The 22,824-nt window shown below is 41.2% G+C and overlaps 2 protein-coding genes across 2 annotated transcripts in view; one reads left to right on the top strand and one right to left on the bottom strand.

The window, feature by feature from the left end:
• The window catches only part of COG1 (component of oligomeric golgi complex 1), a gene marked incomplete at its 5' end in the record, with an annotated part of 15,776 nt that extends 14,361 nt beyond the window's left edge, over positions 1-1,415 (top strand). The window contains 1 exon segment of the mRNA XM_014586787.2: positions 1,227-1,415. Coding sequence (XP_014442273.1) covers positions 1,227-1,364 — 138 coding nt within the window.
• On the bottom strand, positions 26-22,824 carry VCF1 (VCP nuclear cofactor family member 1). The gene is made up of 5 exons (XM_006145870.3): positions 22,732-22,824; positions 20,135-20,238; positions 17,639-17,738; positions 4,358-4,420; positions 26-2,595 (listed from the first exon to the last, which is right to left on the bottom strand). Exons 2-5 carry the CDS (start codon positions 20,137-20,139, stop codon positions 2,362-2,364), a joined length of 402 nt encoding a protein of 133 aa, XP_006145932.1. The 5' UTR covers positions 20,140-20,238; positions 22,732-22,824; the 3' UTR covers positions 26-2,361.

Raw genomic sequence — 22,824 nt, 5'->3', positions numbered from 1 at the left:
ACTGGTAAAGAACTGAACGACGAAACACACTGATGCTGCTTTTAATGGCGGCGCAATGGAGAAGTACAAGGCTTTACTAGCTTGAGCTAATTGAAGTCTAAAAAGACGCCCATTGACGCTAAGTAGCCTCATAATAGAAATGCATCTCAGGCTGAGAGGTTGTAGACAATCTGCAGGATAAGATGGAGACTTTTTATCTTGAGTAAGGTAAAGAATTAACTGTCAACCCAGCACTGGGACGATACTTGGAGAACAGTTGAGCTGTCCTGGTGAGGGTTTCATCTTCCGTATCTTTAGTTGGATGGGAAATAAAAGGAAGTTTGCGTCGAGTTTTACATTTTTCTATTATCACACATTTTGTTTCAGTAGGATGCCATCCATTGAGCCTGCAGAAGTCGTCTTGGGTATTTCTGAATTGTGTTGTGTACACGTGTGTTTGGGAGCTCCAACAGCTCTTCTTACAGCATTTAGTTGTTTGCTTCACTGTTAAGACAAAATATTAACATGTATCCTTTCCATAGTCCCTGCCATTAGGCCCCTTCAGATCCAAAATCCTCTCAAAAATCTGGTTTTAAGATTTGGGAGACGATATCTAAAAACAAAAAAATCTCACAGTCGCATGCCTCAATGACATGGTGGTTAAGGCGGCTGGCTCCCACATGGCCCACTGCATGCTTCTAGTCCCAGACGTGGCCATTTAACATTCTGAGCATGTGTCCCCAAAGGAGTGAGAAATGGAGGATGTGTGACATGACTGTGCTCCATGTGGGGTTGCTTTCTCACTCTCCCTTCCTCTGTCTCTGGGGAATGCATATACCACACACATCCTAGCAAATTAAAAAAACAAAAAACAAAAATAAAAAACACCTGCTCCTTAAGCATAAGCATGGGCTTTGCTGTAACTTCCCCATAGCACTCTGATTCCACTTCAAGTAACTGGCCTGTGAATTCTATTCCTATTAGACGAAGAGACTGAGGAAAGGAGGTGCATATGTTTACCCTTTTCCTAGGATAGTCTTCATTTTCAAATTTAGTTCTGTTGCACAATAAAATCTCACTGTTCCCTATGTCTTTCCCAAATCTTGACAAATAGCAGAGTCCTCTTATTAGAGCTCTTCGTGCTTCTCAGAGCTGCTTGTGTGCTATGTGGACTCCAATTGGAGTGATGTCAGCAGGGAGAGGACTCAGGTAAACTCTAAGGCACTTTCCTCTACATCCAATGGCAGGTTGTCCCTCCAGCACTCTCCAGAGCAGATGACCTCACACATCCAGGCTCCTTGTTCAGACAGTTTGTCAACGAAGAAGACGACACTTCTGCGCCTTCATTATTCAAACTTGGCTGGCTCTCCAGTATGACTAAATAATGTGGGAACATAGCTATTTCTCTCCAATAAATACCACTGCGTTGTTTCTCCTTGGGGGCTTCTGTTCCTTTGTTTCTAAGCCACACCTGTCTTTCCAGTTGCACTGCTGGAATGTGTCCCTAGTGACTGTTGGAGGTTTCTCTGTATGTAAAATGAATACCTGTCCAAGTGTCAACACCACGGGTGGAATTATCAATGAGCTATTATAGGCTGCTGAAGTAGCAAGTCTGTAGGATGAGAAGTCGTATTTCCTTCAGAGTTATGCAGTGTTTTCTACTGAAGTCTGAGGTGCAGACTGGGAAGGAATGTCGATACAGAAGTTTTTTTGAGAATACCAGAGTCTGAAAGACATTCACCCTGGAAATACAATTATATAACAAAGAACAGAGTCTGTTATCAAGAAGGGTGCTTCGCTTAACACAGTCTAATTGGATCTGATTGTTCTCCTGTAACAAAGGAGAAGGAACCTTCAAAACATCATCTACATACTAAGAGGTAGTATGGTAGTTAATTTCAGTTCAAGACTGATTCAAACTATATTTTGGAAAAAAGCTTAGGGTTTTTTTTTTTTTTCATGGAAACTAGATACTCTTTACTACTTTATTGAATTTTAAAAAATTGAAGATCCCGCATTTTTAAAAGGCCTTTTTACATAAAGTAGATTTTTCTAGTTGACAGATTGGGAAACCAGTCTGAATGGGACACACTATGGATTCAACACGCAGATGGGATTTCCTCACACCACTACCTTGACATGGATTTGACTCCCTCCCTTAAAAGAATCCTATAAAAAATTGCTTCAAAGCCCCTTTGAAATCGCAATAGTGCAGCAAAACCACAAGTAAACAACCGCCTGTTAAGCTGTTATTCCAAATATAGACTGAAAAGCCAACAGGCATTTTTTTTGTGCAATTTTTTTAAACAAATTGTAAGTTGAAATATCAAATCTGCACAGCGCTGTCTGTCCCTTCACAGAAGGCAAGAAACTGCCAGTCCATCATGTCGGAGGCCGTCCTCGGTGCTGTAGGCTGTGGAAATGGGCCTCCTTCAGGGTCTGGTTGATGTGGAAGTAAGGGCCTTGGCACAGTGCAGACTGCTCGGGCATGGGCTGAGGGGTGTTGGGACTGGATCCTGCCATGATCTGGCTGAGGTTGCTTTCTGGCCCGCTGGCCCTGTCAGGGCTATTGATGCTGCTGCTGCTGCTGCTCCCACCACTATCACTGCTTGAAGACTGGAAGGAAAAGAGAAGCAGGGTTACGACCACGCTTTCTGTTTAATATTAGAGCTTTACTACGGTTAATGTACAGCACCCTGAAATTCAGCTTCAGCAAAAGAATACACACACTAGGCTTTGTAGTTTACCACGTGCACATACCTAAGGCACTTCATTGTGTCCTGTCTACTTGGGTAGGATTTACCCTCATCACACAGCCCAGGAGGTGTGTAAGTCCAGATTCAACCACAGGCCCTTCTGACTCCATATCCCTCCAACTACATCTTGATTCCTTTATGTACCTTCTCTATCAGCTTTTACCATTATTGTAATAGTTTCCAATAATCAAAGGAAGTTTGTGGCCTCCAAGGCAAAGTATCAACCATTGGTACAGAGTATGAAGAAAGTATCCCCATAACAAATACGGCTTTTAGTACAAGCCAAGACTAAACACTTAAAAACCTATGCCTATGTGGGGGCCAGCAGGTGGTGTGGTTGAGGGCGTTGGACTCCCATATGGCTGACCGTGGTTCGAGTCCCAGACCTAGCAGCTGGCTCTCAGTTTCTCTCTCCCTCACACACTCTGTCCCTCTCTGGTCAAGTTAAAATAAATAAAATAATGATAAACAACCTATGCCCATTTTGTAATCATTGTGAACAGAAAATGGTATTCTGAAAATGCAGGACACATATACTGAAAGGATTCTGATACGCTTCTTATAAAGTTAACTTATGTTGGCATTTTTGCAGATCACCATACATACGTGTGCATGTGTGTGCATGTGTATGCACTGAATGTGCCTAATTTTCCTTTAATATAACTATTGTGACTTGGTGTTTTAGTCACCTTCAAGATGAAGAAGTTACTCGGAGATCCATTTTATAAGTCACTTTCATCAATTCATGCCAACACTAGGATTCTCAAAAGGGAAGGTCATGCTAATAATTCATTTCAGAGTTATGGTATTTTACAATTGTGATACTACATTTCTAGTAACTGACAACCCTGACTCCTGACGACTTCTGTGCCTTTCTGTGTGCAACTCAGTACTGTACTAAAAGGAAAGTTAGAAATAATTATCTCAATTTTTAAAAATTTATCCTTTTGATCCAGATTTATGTTCCCTTAGACAAAGATGTTGGTTCTGAAATACATTCTTACAATGATGTAAATTTTATACAAAAGAACAGACTGAAAAGAAACAGACCACAGTAGTTATGTTAAAATTGAAAGATTATAATTGCTTATTTTTTTCTACCCTTTCCCTTTACTGTAACTTTTTGGAATTTGGTTATTATGTATTTTCATTACAAAAATAAATATATAAATAAAATGTTGTTTCCAGATAAATACTCGCAGAGTAAGTTTTAAAATCATAGTCCTATCCATTTTCTGACGATAAGTTACAGCTAGCAATGAGCAGACAGGTAACCTATCTGAAACAGTGAATAAAGCAACATTCACCAAGCACCCATCATTAATAAGACTGAAACCAAGACTTGCCTTGGTCCACAGGTCCTTTGGAGCTACTTAACACTGGCCACTTACCCACTACCTGTATATAGCAGGAGACAATCTATCTTTCTAGAATAATAATAAAAACCATGAAAGGATTATAATGGGCTAAGTAAGACAGCAGGGTTAGCAGCAACTATTAAATTTACTTACAAGATGTAAAGATCTTTCCTAACCTACTGTGACAATCTAGAAGGGCCCCATACACCTCATGAGGTCACAAATATTTGACAAGTAGGTCACTACGCTGGATAAGAAACCCACCGCGCAGAACACTTTGCTTCCTCTTAGTCTGTTTTCTTTACTGTTTTTCGTTACGGGTACTGTCTGAAAATCAAGGCAAGAACTACAGTCAGTTTCTAGTAAGTCAAGTTTCCATCTCAGATTATATCTGTTTAATACTATCATAGATGATATACTATTTGGAGAAAAGGTAAAAATTCTTTAAAATAAACAGGTTAGAAAAGATTTCTGTACAGTAACTTTTAAAAAGAATATGTATACTTGCGATTTCTAGTTCATTTTAAAGATCTTGTTACTCAGCTTTAACAATGATAGAGATCTATATACACTAAGAATTAAGTCTTTAACATCTTTTTTAGTTTATACTAAAATGGTACCAAAGGACTTCAAAAATAAGTGGAAGATGGAATTAAGGTATGTGATACAAAAAAAAATTGAAATCCATGCTATTTTGATAATATACACTTTATATTAACTTTCTGAAGGCCCCATGTATGTTAACGTTTTGAAAGTATTAAAACAACACAAAATGCATTCACTGGGTTCTAGAAGGGTTCTTTAATTAGTCTGGAAATATTACTGGTCTGTTCATCACAAATGAATACAAATGAAGCAGCTCTTCAGGGGTTAAGCAGTTACAGAGTTTGTAAAGCATTCTTCCTAAAATCTATCAACAGTATCAATGTTTTATTAAATCCTGTCTTAATTTTAGAAGTAACTCAAGATCTTACTCTGTTTTATATAGCATTCTTTTTCTAATGAGACTGCATGGACAAGAGGGAGGGAGAGAAGGATAAGCAATGCTGACAGGAATCATCACACTGCAATCCCTTCCAGCCTGTCAGGATTTCAGGTGCCCACAGATGTGCCCAGTAAGTTTCTAGGCACCTGGGATCCAACCCATGTCAGCAGTGTGGCTTCTAGTACTGCAGTCCAGTACCCAATAGACTGTGCCACTTAGCTGGGCTTGTAGTAACATTCTTTAGTTTACTCACTCATAATTTTTTTCCTCAAAAGAAAGATATTTTGTAAGACCTTTAGAAAATATATTAAAAATATAAGATCTAAATTCTGAACATTTTTATGGCCAAAGGACATACATGTCCACTAGAGCGAGAGAGAACGCTCTAATAGGGCATGGTCACATTACAATCTCTTTTCCTCTATTTCTCTATTCTGTCAGGATTTGGGACACACATACACGTACTTGATGTGTTCTTCAAGCCACCAGAGCCAGGATTCGAACCATGGGCAGACATATGGGATGCAGCTCCCTATGCATAGCAGTTAATCACCACACTACAGGGTCGGCCCCTGAATGTTCTATCACATATATCCTTCCATACTATTTTCAGTATGGAACATGTGGAGCCTTCAAAAAGCTCATGGAAAAATGGAAATACTTTTTGGTGCAAAAAAAAAAAAATTAAAATCCATGTGTAGTTTTTGTCATACATTTCCATGAACTTTATAGCTCTTTAAAGATGTGTTGGTTCCTATTTTCTGCCAATTGTCTTTTCACTATCGAGAATGATTAAAGAGTAGCTCACAATCTATAGATGGATCAGGATTTTTCACATTTTGGGTGAAACTCATTGGTTTTAAATGTGAAACATTAGGGAACCAGCAGTTGGCGTAATGGCTGTGTCGCTGGACTCCCACGTAGTCGACCGCGGTTCGTGTCCCGGACCCGGTGGCTTAAAACTCACGCCGGGCGCGTGTGCGTGCGTGCCCAAGATCCCAAGAGGAGAATGGAGAAGGGATTGCGGCGTGACCATCCCCCCTGGGGGGTGATTTCTCGCTTTCTGTCTCTATGTCTCTGTCTGTCTGGCGAGCGCACGCGCCCTACAGTGAAAATCTCTCCAAATTAAAAAAAAAAAAAAAAAGTGAAACATTAAAAAAAAAAATACAAAACAGGTGGGTTAACCCCATATTTTGGTGCTTAGGCTGGATCCCACAAGGCTGACTGTGGTTTGAAAAACACACCACACATGTGCGTGTGTGCCCCAAATCCCAACAGGGTGGAGAAATAGAGGGAAGGGATTTTGGTGTGATTATGTTCTACTGGGGAGTGCTTTCTGTCTCCTCTGGCCAGGAGGAGTTAAATTCAAAGAAAGAAAGAAACACGGTTAAGGACAATTGTCCTATGAAGCTTTTTTTCAATTATTCACCAATGTATTTGGTTTGTACTAAATCACAAAATAAAGCTTATTTCTGTGGGAGAGGGTCAAAAACTCTGAAAGCTATTATAATCAATCTCATCACTGTCAGCCATCAAAGTAATCTGCTTTATGAAACATAAGACATTTAGCCCTAAGCACAAACACACAAAAAATACCATTTTGAGTCTCTCTCAATACCTTAAGATTATACAGATGTTATTTTTGTCTGCTAACAACAAAAACCTTAAATAGGAAGAAAACTCTATTTCCTCCACTTGGTGAAGCTTTTTAATAATTTAAGATAGCTTGAGGAAAAAAGCCACTAACCGATGGTGCATGATTCTGAAAATTGAAACTGTTAGCAGAGTATAGATGTGTTTACCTTGTTATAGCTGTTCCTGAAAAGACAGTGAGTGCTTTTACCCAAACAAAAATGAGAACTCAAAGACTTTAGGATGAAGAAAGACTCAACTAACAAGAATTCTTTCCCCATGATCCTGACTCCTTCCAGGGACTCCCCATCAGACAATGGATCCAACTCATCGGGTACAAAGCTCATTTTCTTTTCTCTGAATTTCCCATCTAGGCTTAGTGCTGGTGACTAACCAGGGTGTTTTTGGGACAAATCTGCATTATCAATCAAAAGAGAGTAAGACCACAACCTGTAAAATAAAATCTCAGTGCTAATTTATGAGCATAAGCAAAATAAAGTTAAATTTATGAACACTTTGGCCACAAATCTCTACACAATACACAAGACAACTCAAAGTCCAGCTTTGAAGATCCATGTGAAAAGGGAAGGCTTGAACTTAGTTTAAGCAGTACAACCAATCTTTCATTACTTCAGTAACTTCAGACACCAGGGTAAGACCTAGAATCAAATCGTCACCACAGTCTATTCTGGAAGTACCCATGAGCCTTTGAAAACATGCACATGCCAGGCCCCACCGTACAGCTGTGCCTGGCAAGCAGCAGGGCAGGGGTTGTTCTAAAGGCCAACCACTGTGCAAACATGTCTGTGTGCCTACTGTGTACACAGGTGGCATTTTGCTAAGGTAGCTTACTCATCCCGTAAATGTTTACCAAGCTCAATCAGGAGGGACATGGTGGCAACACGGTCACTACCAGCAACAGGGCACAGCTCTGTAGTGAAGACCTCTTCATGCTGCTGGAAGACCAGAGGAAGTTCCCTACCAGGACTAGTGTCTCAGTTAAGCCTAAAAAATGTGGAAGGGTTTTTAATAGGAGAGGATGACAAACTAGAAGAACAAGAGCAAGCTCATGAAAGAAGGGAGTGTCTGGGGAAGGAAAACTAAGAGTGAAGTGTAGACAGGCCCACAGCAGAAGCCAGTGAGGCAAAACAGACACGAGGGGCGCGGCTGGATTACCAAGAGTGTGACATCCGTAGGGACAGGTGCTGAGCACAGAAGAGCTGCTTGGATCTACAATTAGGACTAGGCAGGATCCAGGGTGCTGTGTGAGATGAATGGGGCTAGGGGAGCCTGAGAGCAGAGGTCCATCCAACAGGAGGTTTCCTAACAGCCAGGTGGAAGCAACTCTGGAAGGAGACAGAGGAGACATTGGAGGAGACACTGAAGTGATTCGGAATACTCAGAACCACACCTGGCAAACAGCTGGTGCCCAGTCAATGTTTGGTGAATGGAAACTCTGCTAAGTGAGCCTTGTGAGAAGTTCTAGCAGAGCCCAGGAGGAAGCCAGGTTTCTGAGGGAAAGAAGGGAAGATAAATTTGATGAGAAAGTACCAGCAATATCTACAGATAAAGGGTGTCTGGTAGTAACTAGGAGTGAGAGAGTCCACAGGAAGCTGGAGGAAACAAGGCAGCAGGAGATCAGTCAGGAAGGGAAGGTTCTATTAGTACCTCGGGAGAGAACCAGTGGGTAAGAACTTGGGGCATGAAAACAAAGGAGAAATGCTAAAAAAGTCTCAGCAGCCATGACAGTATGTACAGCAGAAAGGCTAAGGGACACTCCATTCTCTCTGGCAGAAGAGAAACATACATATATATATATACGTTAGGCCTACCCTTAATTTTAAATGTAAAGCTACTGAAAGCTTTAAAATACCATTTTTAAAAATTAAGCAAAACGTCCAAATTCAAGCTATTAAGAAAAGATCACCTAAGGCCAGCAGGTGGCATAGTGATTAAAGCGCCAGATTCCCACATGGTCAACCACCATTTGAGTCCCAGACCCATTGGCTTGAAAATCATGCCAGGGGTGTGCATGCCCAAAACCCTGAGAGAAGAATGGAGAAGGGATTATGGCTTGGCCATCCCCCCTTGGGAGTGATTTCTTTCCTGCTGTCTCTCTAGCAAGCACATGTGCCCTATGGTAAAAACCTAAAAAATAAATAAATAAAAATTCATTAAAAGATACACAGATCCCCTGGCTCTATTATTTTTTTTAGTCATGCCTCTGCCCTCTTGCTAAGAACACTCTTGAGACTTTAGTATTATCAACATCAAAAATGTTTGCTTAAAGAAAAAGTTCCCTTTTAGTAGAGACAAGAAAAGAAAGAAACTACTCCAAAGCCACTTGCTGTTTTATCTTCACATTCTTCATTCTCTATTTGATGGTACTTTACAGTGATCTGAAAAATCCAGGACATGAAGTCAGCTCAAAAGAACACATTTACATGCTTGGCCGAAACTAAACAATCCTAATGACTATTTCTGTGAATAATCTGTAGGAAGCCCCCAGGCAGGGAGCTTCTGTGTCTCTCTGCTTCACTGAAAATAGAACTAAACAAGTATATTATCTACAACTATACACCTTGTCTTCTTTATTAGAAAATTAGATCAACATAGTTTTTTCTTTCAAGCCCTAGCTTCCTCTCACCTCCATATCCCCATTTATTGGAGTTTTAAATTTACGTGACCTTCAGAAAGAAAAAGAAATCTAACCCACAGTATTCACTCTGCCCCTGGAATTGTAACCAAGGTCATCTCCATTCTGAGGACTCTCCAGAACCTGGTTTAAATGCAAGAGATGATCCTAGCTTGTCTACTGAAGCAATGTCTAATGTCTAGTTCTGTGCTTCCTAAGTGCCCAGTGATTTCAGAGAGCTCCAGGTCTGCTAATACTCATGAGACCACAGATTCCAAACAGGGCCAGCCTTGTAGCACGGAGGTTAAGCACTGTGCACTGAGAGCCAGATATCACTTGGGTGACTGCAGTTTGAATTCTGGCCCCAATATGCATGAAAAACACACTGAGGTGCCCACGCTTTATGGAGTATGCCCACTTTCTGATGAGTGCACACGCCCACTGGCCAAAAAAAAAAAAAAAAAGATTCCAAATAAATTAAGTTATGCTAATTAAATACTCTCTAAATAAGCAAGAGTAGAAAATGCAGATAATAACTTCTGTGTGTCCATCTTTCTGGATCTTCAGTTCCCTTATAAACTGAAGATAGACTACATAGTGAGGTTTGAATTCTTTCCTAACTAGAACATTCTATCATCACTTTATTTTGTTTAAATTTCAACAGGCAAAAAAAAAAAAAAAAAGCTCCCACCTATAGAAAGAGATGTGCATGTACAGATTTGCTGCACTTAATACCAGACTCTAACATTCAGTTTCAAAAAGAAATAGCTTGAGGTAGCTATGTATGCTGTGAATTGATGCAATGTATTACAAACATTTTCAAGGACTTAAGCCAAAGCAGAGTCTGCCAAAGAGTTTCATATCTTAGGATGTGATTACTATCCTAAGATACATGAATGATGAGAGCGGACAAGAACTAAGAGCTTTCAAATACCACTTTTTAAAACTGGTATTTGAAAACATAAGTGAAATATTCCCATTGTCATCTAAATTCAAACTTTTTTCAAAATCATCTAACATTTGGTTTATTCTTATCAGTTAAAACAAATGGATTTATAGAATCCTAAACTTAAAGATGCACAGAACGCCTGGTTCTATTTATTTTTCATACTTCTGCACTCCAAGACTACCCTTGAGATTTTAATATTATCATCAAAAACTTCTTCTAATAGAGACAAGGCAGAAGCTACTCCAAAGCCACTTCCTGTTTTACTGCTACATATTTTTTCACTCTGTTTCATGGTACTTTATAGTGACCTGAAAAAAAAAAATAATCTTGGTAAAATAAGTTAAAGATATTTTTTTTAAAAAATGAGGTCTTTGTGTGCATGCATGCCCAAGATCCCGAGAGGAGAATGGAGGAAAAGGGATTGCAGGGTGGTCATCCCCCCTGGGGGGTGATTTCTCGCTTACTGTCTCTCTGTCTCTCTCTGTCTGTCTGGCAAGCACACGTGCCCTATAGCAAAAACTTCTCCAAAAAAAAAAAAAGAGGTCTTTGTATTTTTTAAGAGGTGTTGCTTTTATTTACTCAGGTCAAGTGCTTTTAATAAAACATATATATCCAAGTACCAGAAGTCAAATTTACACAGAAATGCCTAGTGCAATTTGTAAATAAAGATATTAAAACTGAAAGCAGAGAGTATTACTCCTACTACGTCAAAAAATACTTAAAATTTTGGGACCAACACACGGTATAATAGTTATATCACTGTACTCCCACATGGTCAACTGCTGTTTGAGTCCGCTGGCTTGAGACTCACGCCAGGCGTGTGGACATCTGTGCTCAAAATCCTGAGGGAAAAATAGAGAAGGAACTACAGCATCGCCATCTCCCATGGGGAGTGATTTCTCGCTTTCTCTCTCTGTATCTCTCTGGTGAGCACACACACCCTATAGCAAAAATCTGTCTAAAAAATAAATAAGCAAATAGAAATAAAGAGGACACTACCCTAAAGAAAGAAAACTATTTAGAACTAGCAGTTGGCCTAATGACTACATCACTGGACTTCCATGTAGTCAACTGTGGTTCGAGTCATGGAACCAGTGGCTTAAACTCATGCCAGGTGCATGTGTGTGCCCAAGATCCCGAGAGGAAAAGGGGCTGCAGTGTGGCCATCCTCCCTGGGGGGTGATTTCTCGCTTTCTGTCTGTCTCTGTCTTTCTGACATGCGCACATGCCATATAGCAAAAAACCTTTCCAAAAAAAAGAAAAAAGAAACAAAGCTATGCTTTCCTTTTCTTTTTATTATATTAAGTGCATGAGAGAAAGAGAGAAAAGCATCATCATCACAGGTCTCATCACACCATGATCCCCCTTTCCCAGCCCTCCAGGCTTCTTAGGATCCTAGGTGACGACCCTGGACCTGCCTTAGAAACAAATCTAATTAAGTTGAACCTGGCTAGTTTATACCAGTCCAAACAACTGCCCAAAGAATATTGCTATTAAATCATTTCACTAAGAAGTAAAATGAGCACTTAAGTACTCACTGAAGAAAAAAGAGCTTGACTTAGATGTTAATTAACATGACTCATGTAGAAAGGCTTTACAAATAAAACCGTAATTCTATACTACAAATTATATTTCAGTTCATCAAGTAGGGTCCTAAGGCTCACAAATCATTATATCAAGTCGCTGGCATTAAAGTTCCGTCCTCAATACCAGTACCCATTAGAATTTTGGAGAAAAAACATTAGACCCCAATTTCTTGTTTGCGTCTTTCTTATTAGAAGTCTAAAATTGCTTTCTAGCTACCAGCTCATACCATATACATGGGAGAGGATTTTCCAGGAAGAAAATTCTTCTGTTTCTATGATTTGAGAGAAGCCCAGGACCTAGTACTTCCCTGTGGGTTTAGCAAGTCTGAGCACTTCTGCTCTGCCTACCCTGAGACAGCACATAGCACAGGCGAGAGGTCTCTCCTTCTCCACCTCTGAGCTATGTACTTTGGGAAGATGACTATTTTTCTGTGCCTCAGTTTTTCCATCCGAGTTGTGGAACTAATAGTACCTACTAAAATGGAAGGAAGAAAATGCACACATAAATCCAAATTTCTCTTTACATAGCTAATCTAGCTATAATCAGTTCACATTCTTCAGCTTCCTCCTACCTAGGAAGGAAAAGAGGCGTAACTATCTCCATGTTAAAGATAATTGTAATTTACCTGTGGCATACTTTAACTTAAATCAAACACCTCATATCTTATTTCTCAGTTTTAGCCAATATTATTACATTTAGGACAAAATGGTAACTTTTAGAAATTAATAATAACAATTTTAAAACTCTTAAAATTTAAACAAATCCCTCACTAATGAACATTCAAGTTGTAAGAGTTCTAAAATTATTTCACTAGTTCATAAAAACTCAAGAAACAATTTATCTTATCTAAGGTGCAGTTTTATTCATTTATTTTAGGTTTTGATCATAGTCTCATGCACTCGCCAGAGACAGACAGGGAGAGGGAAATTGAGAGATCACCTCTGGTGGATGGGATGGCCACACCGCAATCCCTTCTCCTCCATTCTCCCCTTGGGATTTTGAGCACGCACTCACACCTGGTGTGGTCTTCAGCCCAAGGGGTCTGGCACTCAAACCATGATCGGTCATGTGGGAATCCAGTACCTAACCACCACACCACCTGATGGCCCTGATAGTAGTTTCAAAGGAACTTATTCCCTTGTCCCTACCTTAGAATGAGAAAATAACATTTTCATTAACATTATTAAAATGTTTTATTATGTAAACTGTTAATAAAAATAATTTGTCAGTAATATGCAGCTTTATCTTTCCTTTAATACAAAACTATCAAACAGCTACATGCCCCTAAACTTGATTCTTTTTGTGATTCAAATATAATAATCTATTCTAGTAGTAGAAATTTAATTACTCAGGGCTTAACTTTCCAGTTAAGTTAGCGCAATGGCTATGTCACTGGACTCCCATGTAGTCGGCTGCAGTTCGAGTCCCGGACCCAGTGGCTTAAACTCACACCAGGCGTCTGTGCATGCGTGCCCGGAAAAGGTGGAGCCCCCTCCAATATAAACTTTTTTTTTTTTTTTTTGAGAGATTTTCACTGTAGGGCGCGTGCGCTCGCCAGACAAACAGAAAGAGACAGAGAGACAGAAAGCGAGAAATCACCCCCCAGGGGGGATGATCACGCCGCAATCCCTTCTCCTCCATTCTCCTCTCGGGATCTTGGGCACGCACGCACACGCGCCCGGCGTGAGTTTTAAGCCACCGGGTCCGGGACACGAACCGCGGTCGACTACGTGGGAGTCCAGCGACATAGCCATTACGCTAACTGCTGGTTCCCAGCTACAGTATAAACTTTTCAAAAAAAAAAGAAACATATTTTGTGCTGCCTCTTGTTTCTCGGGCTTTCCCTCATTCACCTGCCCTCATTACTCGTTCTACCAGCACTAGGGAAACAAAGCACAACACAGCCCCAGAGCTTCCTCTGGCAAACATGCAGTAAGCAAGGCAGAAACCAATGGCTGTAACATTCCATTAGGTGAGCTATCATTACTAGTGAGTTCAGATAAAAATAAAAATGAGAGAAGCCCAGGACCTAGCGCTGGCTGCACTGGGCAAGGTCTCTGAGCACTCCTGCTTTGTCTACTGTGAGACGGCACACAGCACAGACAAGAACAGGCCGCTCCAATCACTCCTTCCCCACCTCTCAGCAGCTACATACTTTGTGAAGATGACTATTTTTATACAGTCAAATGACTATATAAAAATGACCTGTCCTGATCTTACATTATACCAAAGACAACCTAGTCTGTCCTTAAGACTAATGATTACACAGTGGCTCAACAATCGAATTTCTTCGGTTAAGTAAAAACAAGATACATGATTTGAGCACAGCAACACTGTGCTGCTCAAGAAAAGCCAGATCTCTCATGGCTACTGTGATTAGAACCCCTGACTTGCTTGGCCTGAAACCTGCTGGCATATGCGCATGTGCCTGGGACTCAGCTGGATGACTAGACAGGGACTGCGACATGACCAGACCCTGTGGAGGAAACAGTGCTCTTCTCTCTCTGTGTCTCATGCACATGCATGCGCGTGCACACACACACACAAATAAAGAAATAAAATTTTAAGGAGTTCTTAATCTGGAGCCAGTAGGTGGTGTGATAGTAAAGGTGCTAGATCCTACATGGCTGACTCCACAGTTCAAGCCCCAGATGTGGTGGCTTAAAAAACAGACTGAGGGTCGTGTGCATGCATGCCCAAAATCCCAAGAGGAGAATGGAAAAGAAAGGATTGCAGTGTAGCCTTGTGGGGAGGAACTGTTCTCTCTTCCCTTTCTGTCTCTCTTCGGTCAGTGCACACAGCCTACAGCAAAACAAAACAAAACAAAACAAAACTTAATCAATATGACCTGAAAGGTTGAATAAGATATTGATATCTCCCATAATACCAAATGAATATACTTTGAAAGAGAATGAAGGGCATTTTCTACAAACAAAAACTAACCCCCCCCAAAAAAGACAAAATTCAGTCCTGTTCTCAGATATCAAAAGTGTATGCACAGGAGAAAAAGAGTTAGACCTCCTTTACCTTTAAATCAGTGACTACTGTATAGCAGGGCTTACTTAGAAACACAGGTAAAGAAATAGTGAAGCTGATATCAGGAAATCTCTCCACAAGCTACATAAACATCCTATAATTTAAAAAAACAATGGAAACCCAATTACTATGATAATTTTATTGTTAGATATCCACTGGCCTCTGATCCCCAGTTTTCTTTCTTTCATGAGATTCTCCAACTATCACATTAAGCAAAAGCTCAATTAGTTTTACATTAAAAAAGGGGGGAAGGTCAGGAACATTTTTTAAAGAAAGAAAAAAAGCTACAAAAACTCAAGTCTCCACAAAGGATTTTAATCTTTACTTTTCATTAATTGTTACTGAATTAATGTTACCTAAGTGAGAGTGATTTTCCCCCCTTAGGGGAGTTACTTTGGGTTGCTGGCAAAGACTAGATATAGGTCAAATCCTATAATTGAGAACTGATTAAAGTACATGCTATCTTGGTATGTTAGAATGCTGCTGTAAACCATGAGGCTAGGGCTTAGGAATTTTTGTCATTGAGGCACTTCTCTGTCAGGGCGACAACTGTTAAGGGTCAAATCTTTAGGTGCATAGTTGGACGGTAGCAATACTTTAATACTGGATTCACTTCACCACACAGCAGCCTTCTAATTGCACAGAAAATTTCTCCCCAGTAGCATACAGAATCACACTTTGAGGAAACAAAAATTGTGGCAAACCCAGAGAGTGCTCCCCTGCACTCAACTGCCCCTCTCCACCACTGCAGGAACTCTTTTTAGTACAATGAAAATTAAAAACACTTAACAATGGGATTTTTGCAAAGATACATACATGCATATAGACATACATACATACACACATGCACACACTCCTTACACATTCTGGATGCTTCAAGTTTTCTTAAAAGACATGTTAACTGGGACCACCAGATGGCATAATGGTTACATCACTGGACTCCCACATAGTCAAGTGAGGTTCGAGTCCTGGACTTGGCAGCTTAAAGCTCACGTCAGGTGTGTGTGCGTGCCCAAAATCCAGAGAGAAGAATGAAGAAGGGACTGCAGCACGGGCATCCCCCAGGGGATATCTCACTTTCTGTCTATCTCCAGAGAGAGAACATGCCCTTTAGCAAAAAAAAAAATCTCTTTGAGAAAAAAAAAAAAAAAGACATGTTAATTGACAGGCCAGCTAATGCCATGGAGGTAAAGGCAGCTAGGTCTCACATGACTGACTTTGTGGTCTGAGTCCTGGACCTAGTGGCTTGAAAAAACACTAGTGCATGTGCACTCGTGCCTAAAACCAGAGAATGCAGAAGTGACAGCGGTCTGTCCACCTCGACCCTTGGAGAGTGATTTCTTACTTCCCCTCTTTCTCTCTCTCTGGCAAGTACATGCACCTTATGGCAAAAACTTAAAAAATAAAATAAGTTGACACGGGAATTAAAACATAAAATTGTTTATCTTAAGGATAATTAATAGCTTATAAACTAAAAATAAGTTTCTGAAATAGAAAGCAGATGGTGTTCAAAGATGGGCTTTTAAAGGTCTATGGAAGTTCTAATAAATAAAAATGCATGTGTATGTATCTGTGTGAATGAGCATGTGAGTGTGTAAATACATGCAGATATGCATTGTTTGCTGGGAGAAGGCACACAGCTTCCTCAAATGGGCTATGACCAAAAAAAGAAAAAAGTCTCGGGACCAGCAGTTAGCGTAATGGTTATGTCGCTGGACTCCCATGTAGTCAACCGTGGTTCAAGTCCCGGACCTGGCAGCTTAAACTCACGCTGGGCGCGTGTGCGTGCGTGTCCAAGATCCCGAGAGAAGAATGGAGGAGAAGGGATTGTGGCATGGCCATCCCCCCTGGGGGGTGATTTCTCGCTTTCTGTCTCTCTCTGTCTTTCTAGCAAGTGCACGCGCCCTATAGCAAAAACCTCTCCAAAAAAAAAAAAAAGTATGCAACCACTGTGATCAAGTAAGATAATTTTTATTTACTCTTTCAATAAAAAAAAATTCTGAGACTGACAGGTGCTGTGGTGGTTAACGCACTGGACTCCCACAAGGCTGAGTATGGTCTGAGTCCTGGACCTGGCAACTTGCTTTCTCGCTTTCCCTCTCTCTCTGGTCAAATTAAAAAATAGTAATAATAAATTAATTATTCTTTAAAATTTTTTCTTCCCTTTTTTTTTAAACTGCCAGAAGGCATGTGTACTTGCCAGAGTGTGAAGAAGAGAGTGAGAGATGGGGAGAAAGCACCCCCCAGTGGCATCTGGTCATGCTTTTCCCTTTTTCCCTCTCCTTCTCCGTCCTGCTGGGACCTAGGGCACACAGCACATGTGACTAGTGTTGTTTCTCAGACTGCCTGGGCTGGGACTCAGTCAGTCACATAGGATCCAGATTCCTTAACAACTAGGCTATTGGGCCAGTCCCTTACTTTTTCATTTTTTAATATGATAGCAAGTAGGAAGGAGAGAAGCGACCTCAGCAGGATCTTGTCACATTAAATCCCCTTTTCCCAGCCCTCCAGCTCCTTTGGATCTGGGCACCCACGTGCACGTGTCTAGCATGTTTATAGGTCAACCTAGGGACCCATACCCATGGTTGGCCACGTGGATTCAGTACTATAGTCTTGTAAGCTAAAATCTACAGCAATAAATTTATTTTAATTATACAGCAGAAGGTGGGTTATTTAGCACAGGTAGTGAAAATAATGGAGACTGTGTGACAACATTCCTACCTCTGTGTCCCAGGAATCCTGAAAGACAGGGTTTCTACTACTCCTTTTGGTCTGCGGGGGAAGATGGTTGTCTTCTTCGTTGCCATTCCTTCTCCTTTTCCTGAAATTAAATCACAAAGGGGATAAAAAAACTTACACTTAAATCGTAAACCCTAAATTTATCCTCCCATCTGAAACAATACAATTTGCCACATATCCCAACTGGTAAAAAGTAGAAAGTACCCCATCACTGGGTACTAGAGCAAAAATACAAGTTAGCAGCAGTAAGGTCGAGCTTACATTAGTAAGACTAATTTCTAAAAGGCAGTTCAACAGTTTTAAACATCTGCTGGAAATAAAATAAGAACAGGAAGAGGTTAATGAATAAGCTTTCAAGCTCTAATTAAGGTTTTCTTCTCCCTACGTTCCCTAAAATTACAACTTCCAGCTACCTAGTTTTACTCCCATGACACTTCAGATACAAGTGACTGCCTCTGACTATCTGCCCTGAAAAACCCTATAAAAATGGTAGCACACAGAGCCTCACAGGTCCACAGCCTCTAGTCTCCAGTTTTCTTCACTCAATTATCACATTAAACAAAAGCTCTATGCCCTCCAAAGTATTAAATTACTTTTCTGGGCAATCACTGGAAAGGTGGCTCTTGGTTACATTAACCTGATTATTCTTAGGGACACTGGCTCGTATGAGGATATAACAGTGACCCCACTAGATTGTTACTCTAAGACTGTAGCATAAACTGCTTATAATTTCTCAGTTTAAAAGAAAAATCACACATTGGTCTCAGGCAAGTTTTTGGGTGTGCAGGAGAGACAAAAGTGTACAACTGAAGTGCTGGCAGAAAAACGTCTAATCTGCAGTGAGAGAAATAAAAGGTATCAGTTTATGTCTAATAGGCCAGAACTGTTCTGTCTGAACAGTTGGCAGCTGCTAGCTAACGTGGTTATTTACATTTAAGTTAACAAAAGAGAATGCGCAGTTCCTAGAGCACGGCAGCCTATTTCCAGTGTCTGATGGCCTGATGGCCTCACTCTGCTAGTAGGGGCTGCGCTGAGTCAGAGGGCGTCCCCATCACTGCACAGAGCTCTATGGAGCAGCACCGGCCAGAGATCTACACACACGAAGCAGCAGCACCTACTAAGAAAACTCTGAAATGTTCCTATTTCTATTGTTAGGAGACAAAAGGTTAGTGAGAGAAACAGCCTTTGGAAAAGTATTTAAATTTGAAGGCTACGGTATCTTCTATGCGATTGTACACTATTGATGTGAGTAGGATGGTTATGTGGAAGGCCTTGGGTCCAATGGTTTTGAGTTGCAGTCTGGATATGGTAGAAACTCTAAATCATCACACTGAGGTCAACTCCCTACCCTAACATTCTGAGTCTGTCTAACTTTATAAATGAGATGGACCCCAGTTTAGGTTTGGAACAAGTGGTGTGTTGTTCTGATAAAGCTAGAACTGACCTACAGTGGGCTATACCATTTACCTCATTCTAAGACTCTGCTGGCTGTAAAATAAAAACAAAGTGGCATAACCGACTCTGTGGTTCGAGTCTTAGACTCAGCAGCTTGAAAAACACGATAGGCGCATGTGCATCCAAATCCTGAGAGGACAAGGGACAGCAGTGTGGCCATCCTCCCAGGGGGTGATTTCTCACTGTCTCTCCCTCTCGCACTGTCTCACACATCTTATGACAAAAATCTAAAAAAAAGTTTAAATTAAAAAAAATAAGATTATGGGGGCCAGTAAGTGGGATGCTGGTTAAGGTACTGGACTCCTACATGCCAACCACAATTTGAATCCTGGACCCAAAGGCTTGAAAATCACACTGAGCGTGTGTGCGTATGAGCCCAAAAATCATGAGAGGGGACTGGAGAAGAAAGGACTGTGGTGTGGCCATCCCCCTAGTGATTTCTCACTTTCTGTCTCTTTGTCACTCTGTCTCTCCCTAGCGAAGGCACGTGCCCTATGGCAAATACCTTTAAAAAAAAAAATGATCATTACTTCCACTCTCTACTTTTCTCTCAGGAGAGTAGATCTTACCTGCAGATTATGTGAAGTATTTGGAGGTTAAAAACTCGATAAATATCAGGGTTTAATCACTGCTAAATGGGTGAGCTAGCATCATAAACTTGAACCCCAGAACTGGTACTTTCATCCTAATGTGATCAAAGAGTTTGTGTGGGAGTGTCTGCAGCAGCAACGCCTCATGGGAGGCCAACTGACACGCAAGAGAAACTCAGCCCACAGCAGTTTGTAGGTCCCCAAACTCTCACTTGAGTGGTGTGCCAGCAGCTGACTGCTCTGGGCTGCTGAGTCACTCCAACCAAACGCCTGAGTCTGACCAAAATTTGCCATTTCCTTGTTTACAGTCTTTCCAGTGACAAGAACATGAATGTCAAGGAGGTTACATGCAAGAAAGAGTGTCAGGACAAAGAAATGGGCTAGTTTTGTGGATTTCCACTAACTCTGGGAAAGACACACACATTATCTCTACCTCATGATTGCTTTCTCAAGGTACTTGAATTGCTTCTTTGGCCTGCTGGCGGCCTTCACCTTTGGACGGTACTGGGTTGAGTCTGCCCTTCTCCGTTTCTTCGGCTGTTAACAGATTGTATCCTTGAAACATCCATCCTTCGACAATATTGCTAACTGGCAAGATGACAGCTTCACGCTCATGCTACTCAGTACAGGCAGTCAGACCACAGCTTTCGGCATTAGTGCCACAGACCAGGTTATAATTTGAGCAGGCACTCTATAACTGACTACCTTCTCCTCTAGCCACCTGGGTACCGATTATGGGTTAGGATCTGTTACTACTACTGCTACTATTTTTTCAAAATTTGCTAGAGGGCACATGTACTGGTCAGAGACAGAGAGAGAGAACTTCCATGGAGGATAGCCAAACTGCAATCCCTTCTCCCTCAGTTCTCCTGTCCAGAGTTTGGGCACACATGGGCACATGTACACATATGCACCCGTGGGTCCAGACCGAACCACACAGTCCCCATGTGGGATCCAGTCATCTTAACCACACCACTGGCTGGCCCAGCCTCAGTTACTTCTAAGGATGGTTGATTTGAACAGTTTTCATTTCCTTTCTCTCCAACCTTCCCATCATTTCCTAGAGACTAAGCGCAGAAGTCATCTTAAAAGTATGGAGACTAGTGGTTTTCAAACTTAAAAAAAAAAAAAAAAAAACCTTTCTTCTTATCAGGAAAAAAAAAAAAAAAACCTCCTTACATAAAGAGGTCTTAAGAAAATTTACAAAAAAAAAAAAAAGTATTATGGGGCCAACAGGTGGCATGACAGCTAAGGGCACTGGATTCCCACATGGCCAACCACAGTTCGAGTTCCAGACTTGGCAGCCTGATTTCTCACTTTCTCTCTCTCTCTGTCTCTCTCTGGTCAAATTAAAGTAATAATAAATAAAGTTAAATGGAAAACATTATTTTAAAAAGAGATTTTTAAATGTATATTACGAAGACACTGAATGAATTTCAAAACTCTTTTTATTTTTTATCAAAATAAACTCAGACTTGGGAACCAGCAGTTAGCGTAATGGCTATGTCGCTGGATTCCCACGTAGTCGACCGCGGTTTGCGTCTCGGATCCGGTGACTTAAATCTCACGCCAGGCGCAGTGCGTGCGTGCCCAAGATCCCGAGAGGAGAACGGAGAAGGGATTGCGGCGTGACCATCCCCCCTGGGGGGTGATTTCTCACTTTCTGTCTCTCTGTCTCCCTCTGTCTGTCTGGCGAGCGCACGCGCCCTATAGCAAAAACCTCTCCAAAAAAATAAAAAATAAAAAAATAAACTCAGACTTTAATTCCATTTTTCCACCAAGGTTTTAAGACCTCTCAATATATCAGAGACAGAAGATCAGTCATACTTAAAGTAGGGACTCCCCCTAGCCAACCACTCAACCCTGCAGTCATCCCAATCTACTGTGAAAATGTTCAAAAAAACACTATTGTAAGGGCCAGCGTAATGGCTATGTTGCCAGACTCCCATGTAGCCAGCCGTGGTTCGAGTCCCGGACCCGATGGCTTAAACTCACACTGGACACATGTGCATGTGTGCCCAAGATCCGGAGAAGAGAATGGAGGAGAAGGGATTGTGGTGTGGCCATCCCCAATGGGGGGTGCTTTCTTGCTTCTATTTCTCTTTCTGGCAAGTGCACGCGCCCTATAGAAAAAGCCTCTCCAAAAAATAAAAATAAAAATAAAAACACTATTGTAGACCAACCCTTAATCTAAAAACTGAGGAAACAGAAGCAGAGAAGTGAGCTGACTCAAGGATAGGAGGACTCTATGAAGATAGTGGCAGCTGGAAAAGCTGGTTCATCACACTCCCTGAAACACAAGATGGAGAAAGAAGACAAGAAAAGCCTATCCAAACCAAATGACTTTTTCTAAAAAACTAAGCTTTTCAGAAACTGTGGATTACTTGTGTATTAGATAAAAGTAATCTGCCACCAGTGTAAACAGATTATCTCTGTACAGTACTAGATAAAAGTTATTGTTTCTCTGTAGGAAACCTATACACATTTCCAGAAATATGTGTGACACCCCCACAGAATGTCGGAGCTGGGTTTGGGATGGGGAAAAATGGCAGTCAGACCAGGCTCTCCACATTCAAATCCCATGTTCCTAATCCCGAGGTAATGTCTGTAACTAGGCCCCTAATCTCAAATTTAGTCTACTCTTCTATACAGGCAGAGGTTTCAGCCCGCACTGGCTACAGAACACAAATAGATAATCCCATGCAGCCACTTCGGGAATCCTAGCTTTTCACTGTTACATCAAATAACCTCAGGATGCTCTGGAGAAGCTCAATCTCACGACCTAGCTGTGTTCCCGAAAAGGGGCCTTGTGGAAAGACTGTCCATGACATTCAGGTTGGATGAAAACGTGGGGTGAGAAAGGATCCAGCATAAACGGGCAATCTTAGGACCGACCTAATGCACTTAAGCCTGAGACTACCATGAATAAAGGAAAGAGCGGTGAATCTGGAAAGACCCAGGGAAATCAACTCATCCCTCTGAATCTGGTTCCCCATCAGAGAAAGAAAAAAGTTGGGGTTGGTGATCTACAGGGTTTTCGCTTCCAGCTCCAAGTCGACGGGTTTTTCTAATTCGAATGGGTAATCCAGTCCAACTATATCCCCTCTGTACTTTCTGGCAAGG

This window comes from Tupaia chinensis, unplaced genomic scaffold, assembly GCF_000334495.1.
Source record: "Tupaia chinensis unplaced genomic scaffold, TupChi_1.0 Scaffold000159_1, whole genome shotgun sequence".
NCBI classification, from domain to species: domain Eukaryota; kingdom Metazoa; phylum Chordata; class Mammalia; order Scandentia; family Tupaiidae; genus Tupaia; species Tupaia belangeri.
Note: the sequence above shows the minus strand (reverse complement) of the source record. Positions and strands in the feature narration are given on the sequence as shown.

Bases quoted from the DNA above. Each gene is read 5' to 3' on its own strand.
- VCF1 (XM_006145870.3), bottom strand. The intron at 4,421-17,638 runs GTAGGAATGTTG...CTTGATTTTCAG, and splicing joins AGGATTCCTGGGACACAGAG to ACAGTACCCGTAACGAAAAA. The intron at 2,596-4,357 runs GTGGGTTTCTTA...TTTTCCTTCCAG, and splicing joins GAAGCAAAGTGTTCTGCGCG to TCTTCAAGCAGTGATAGTGG.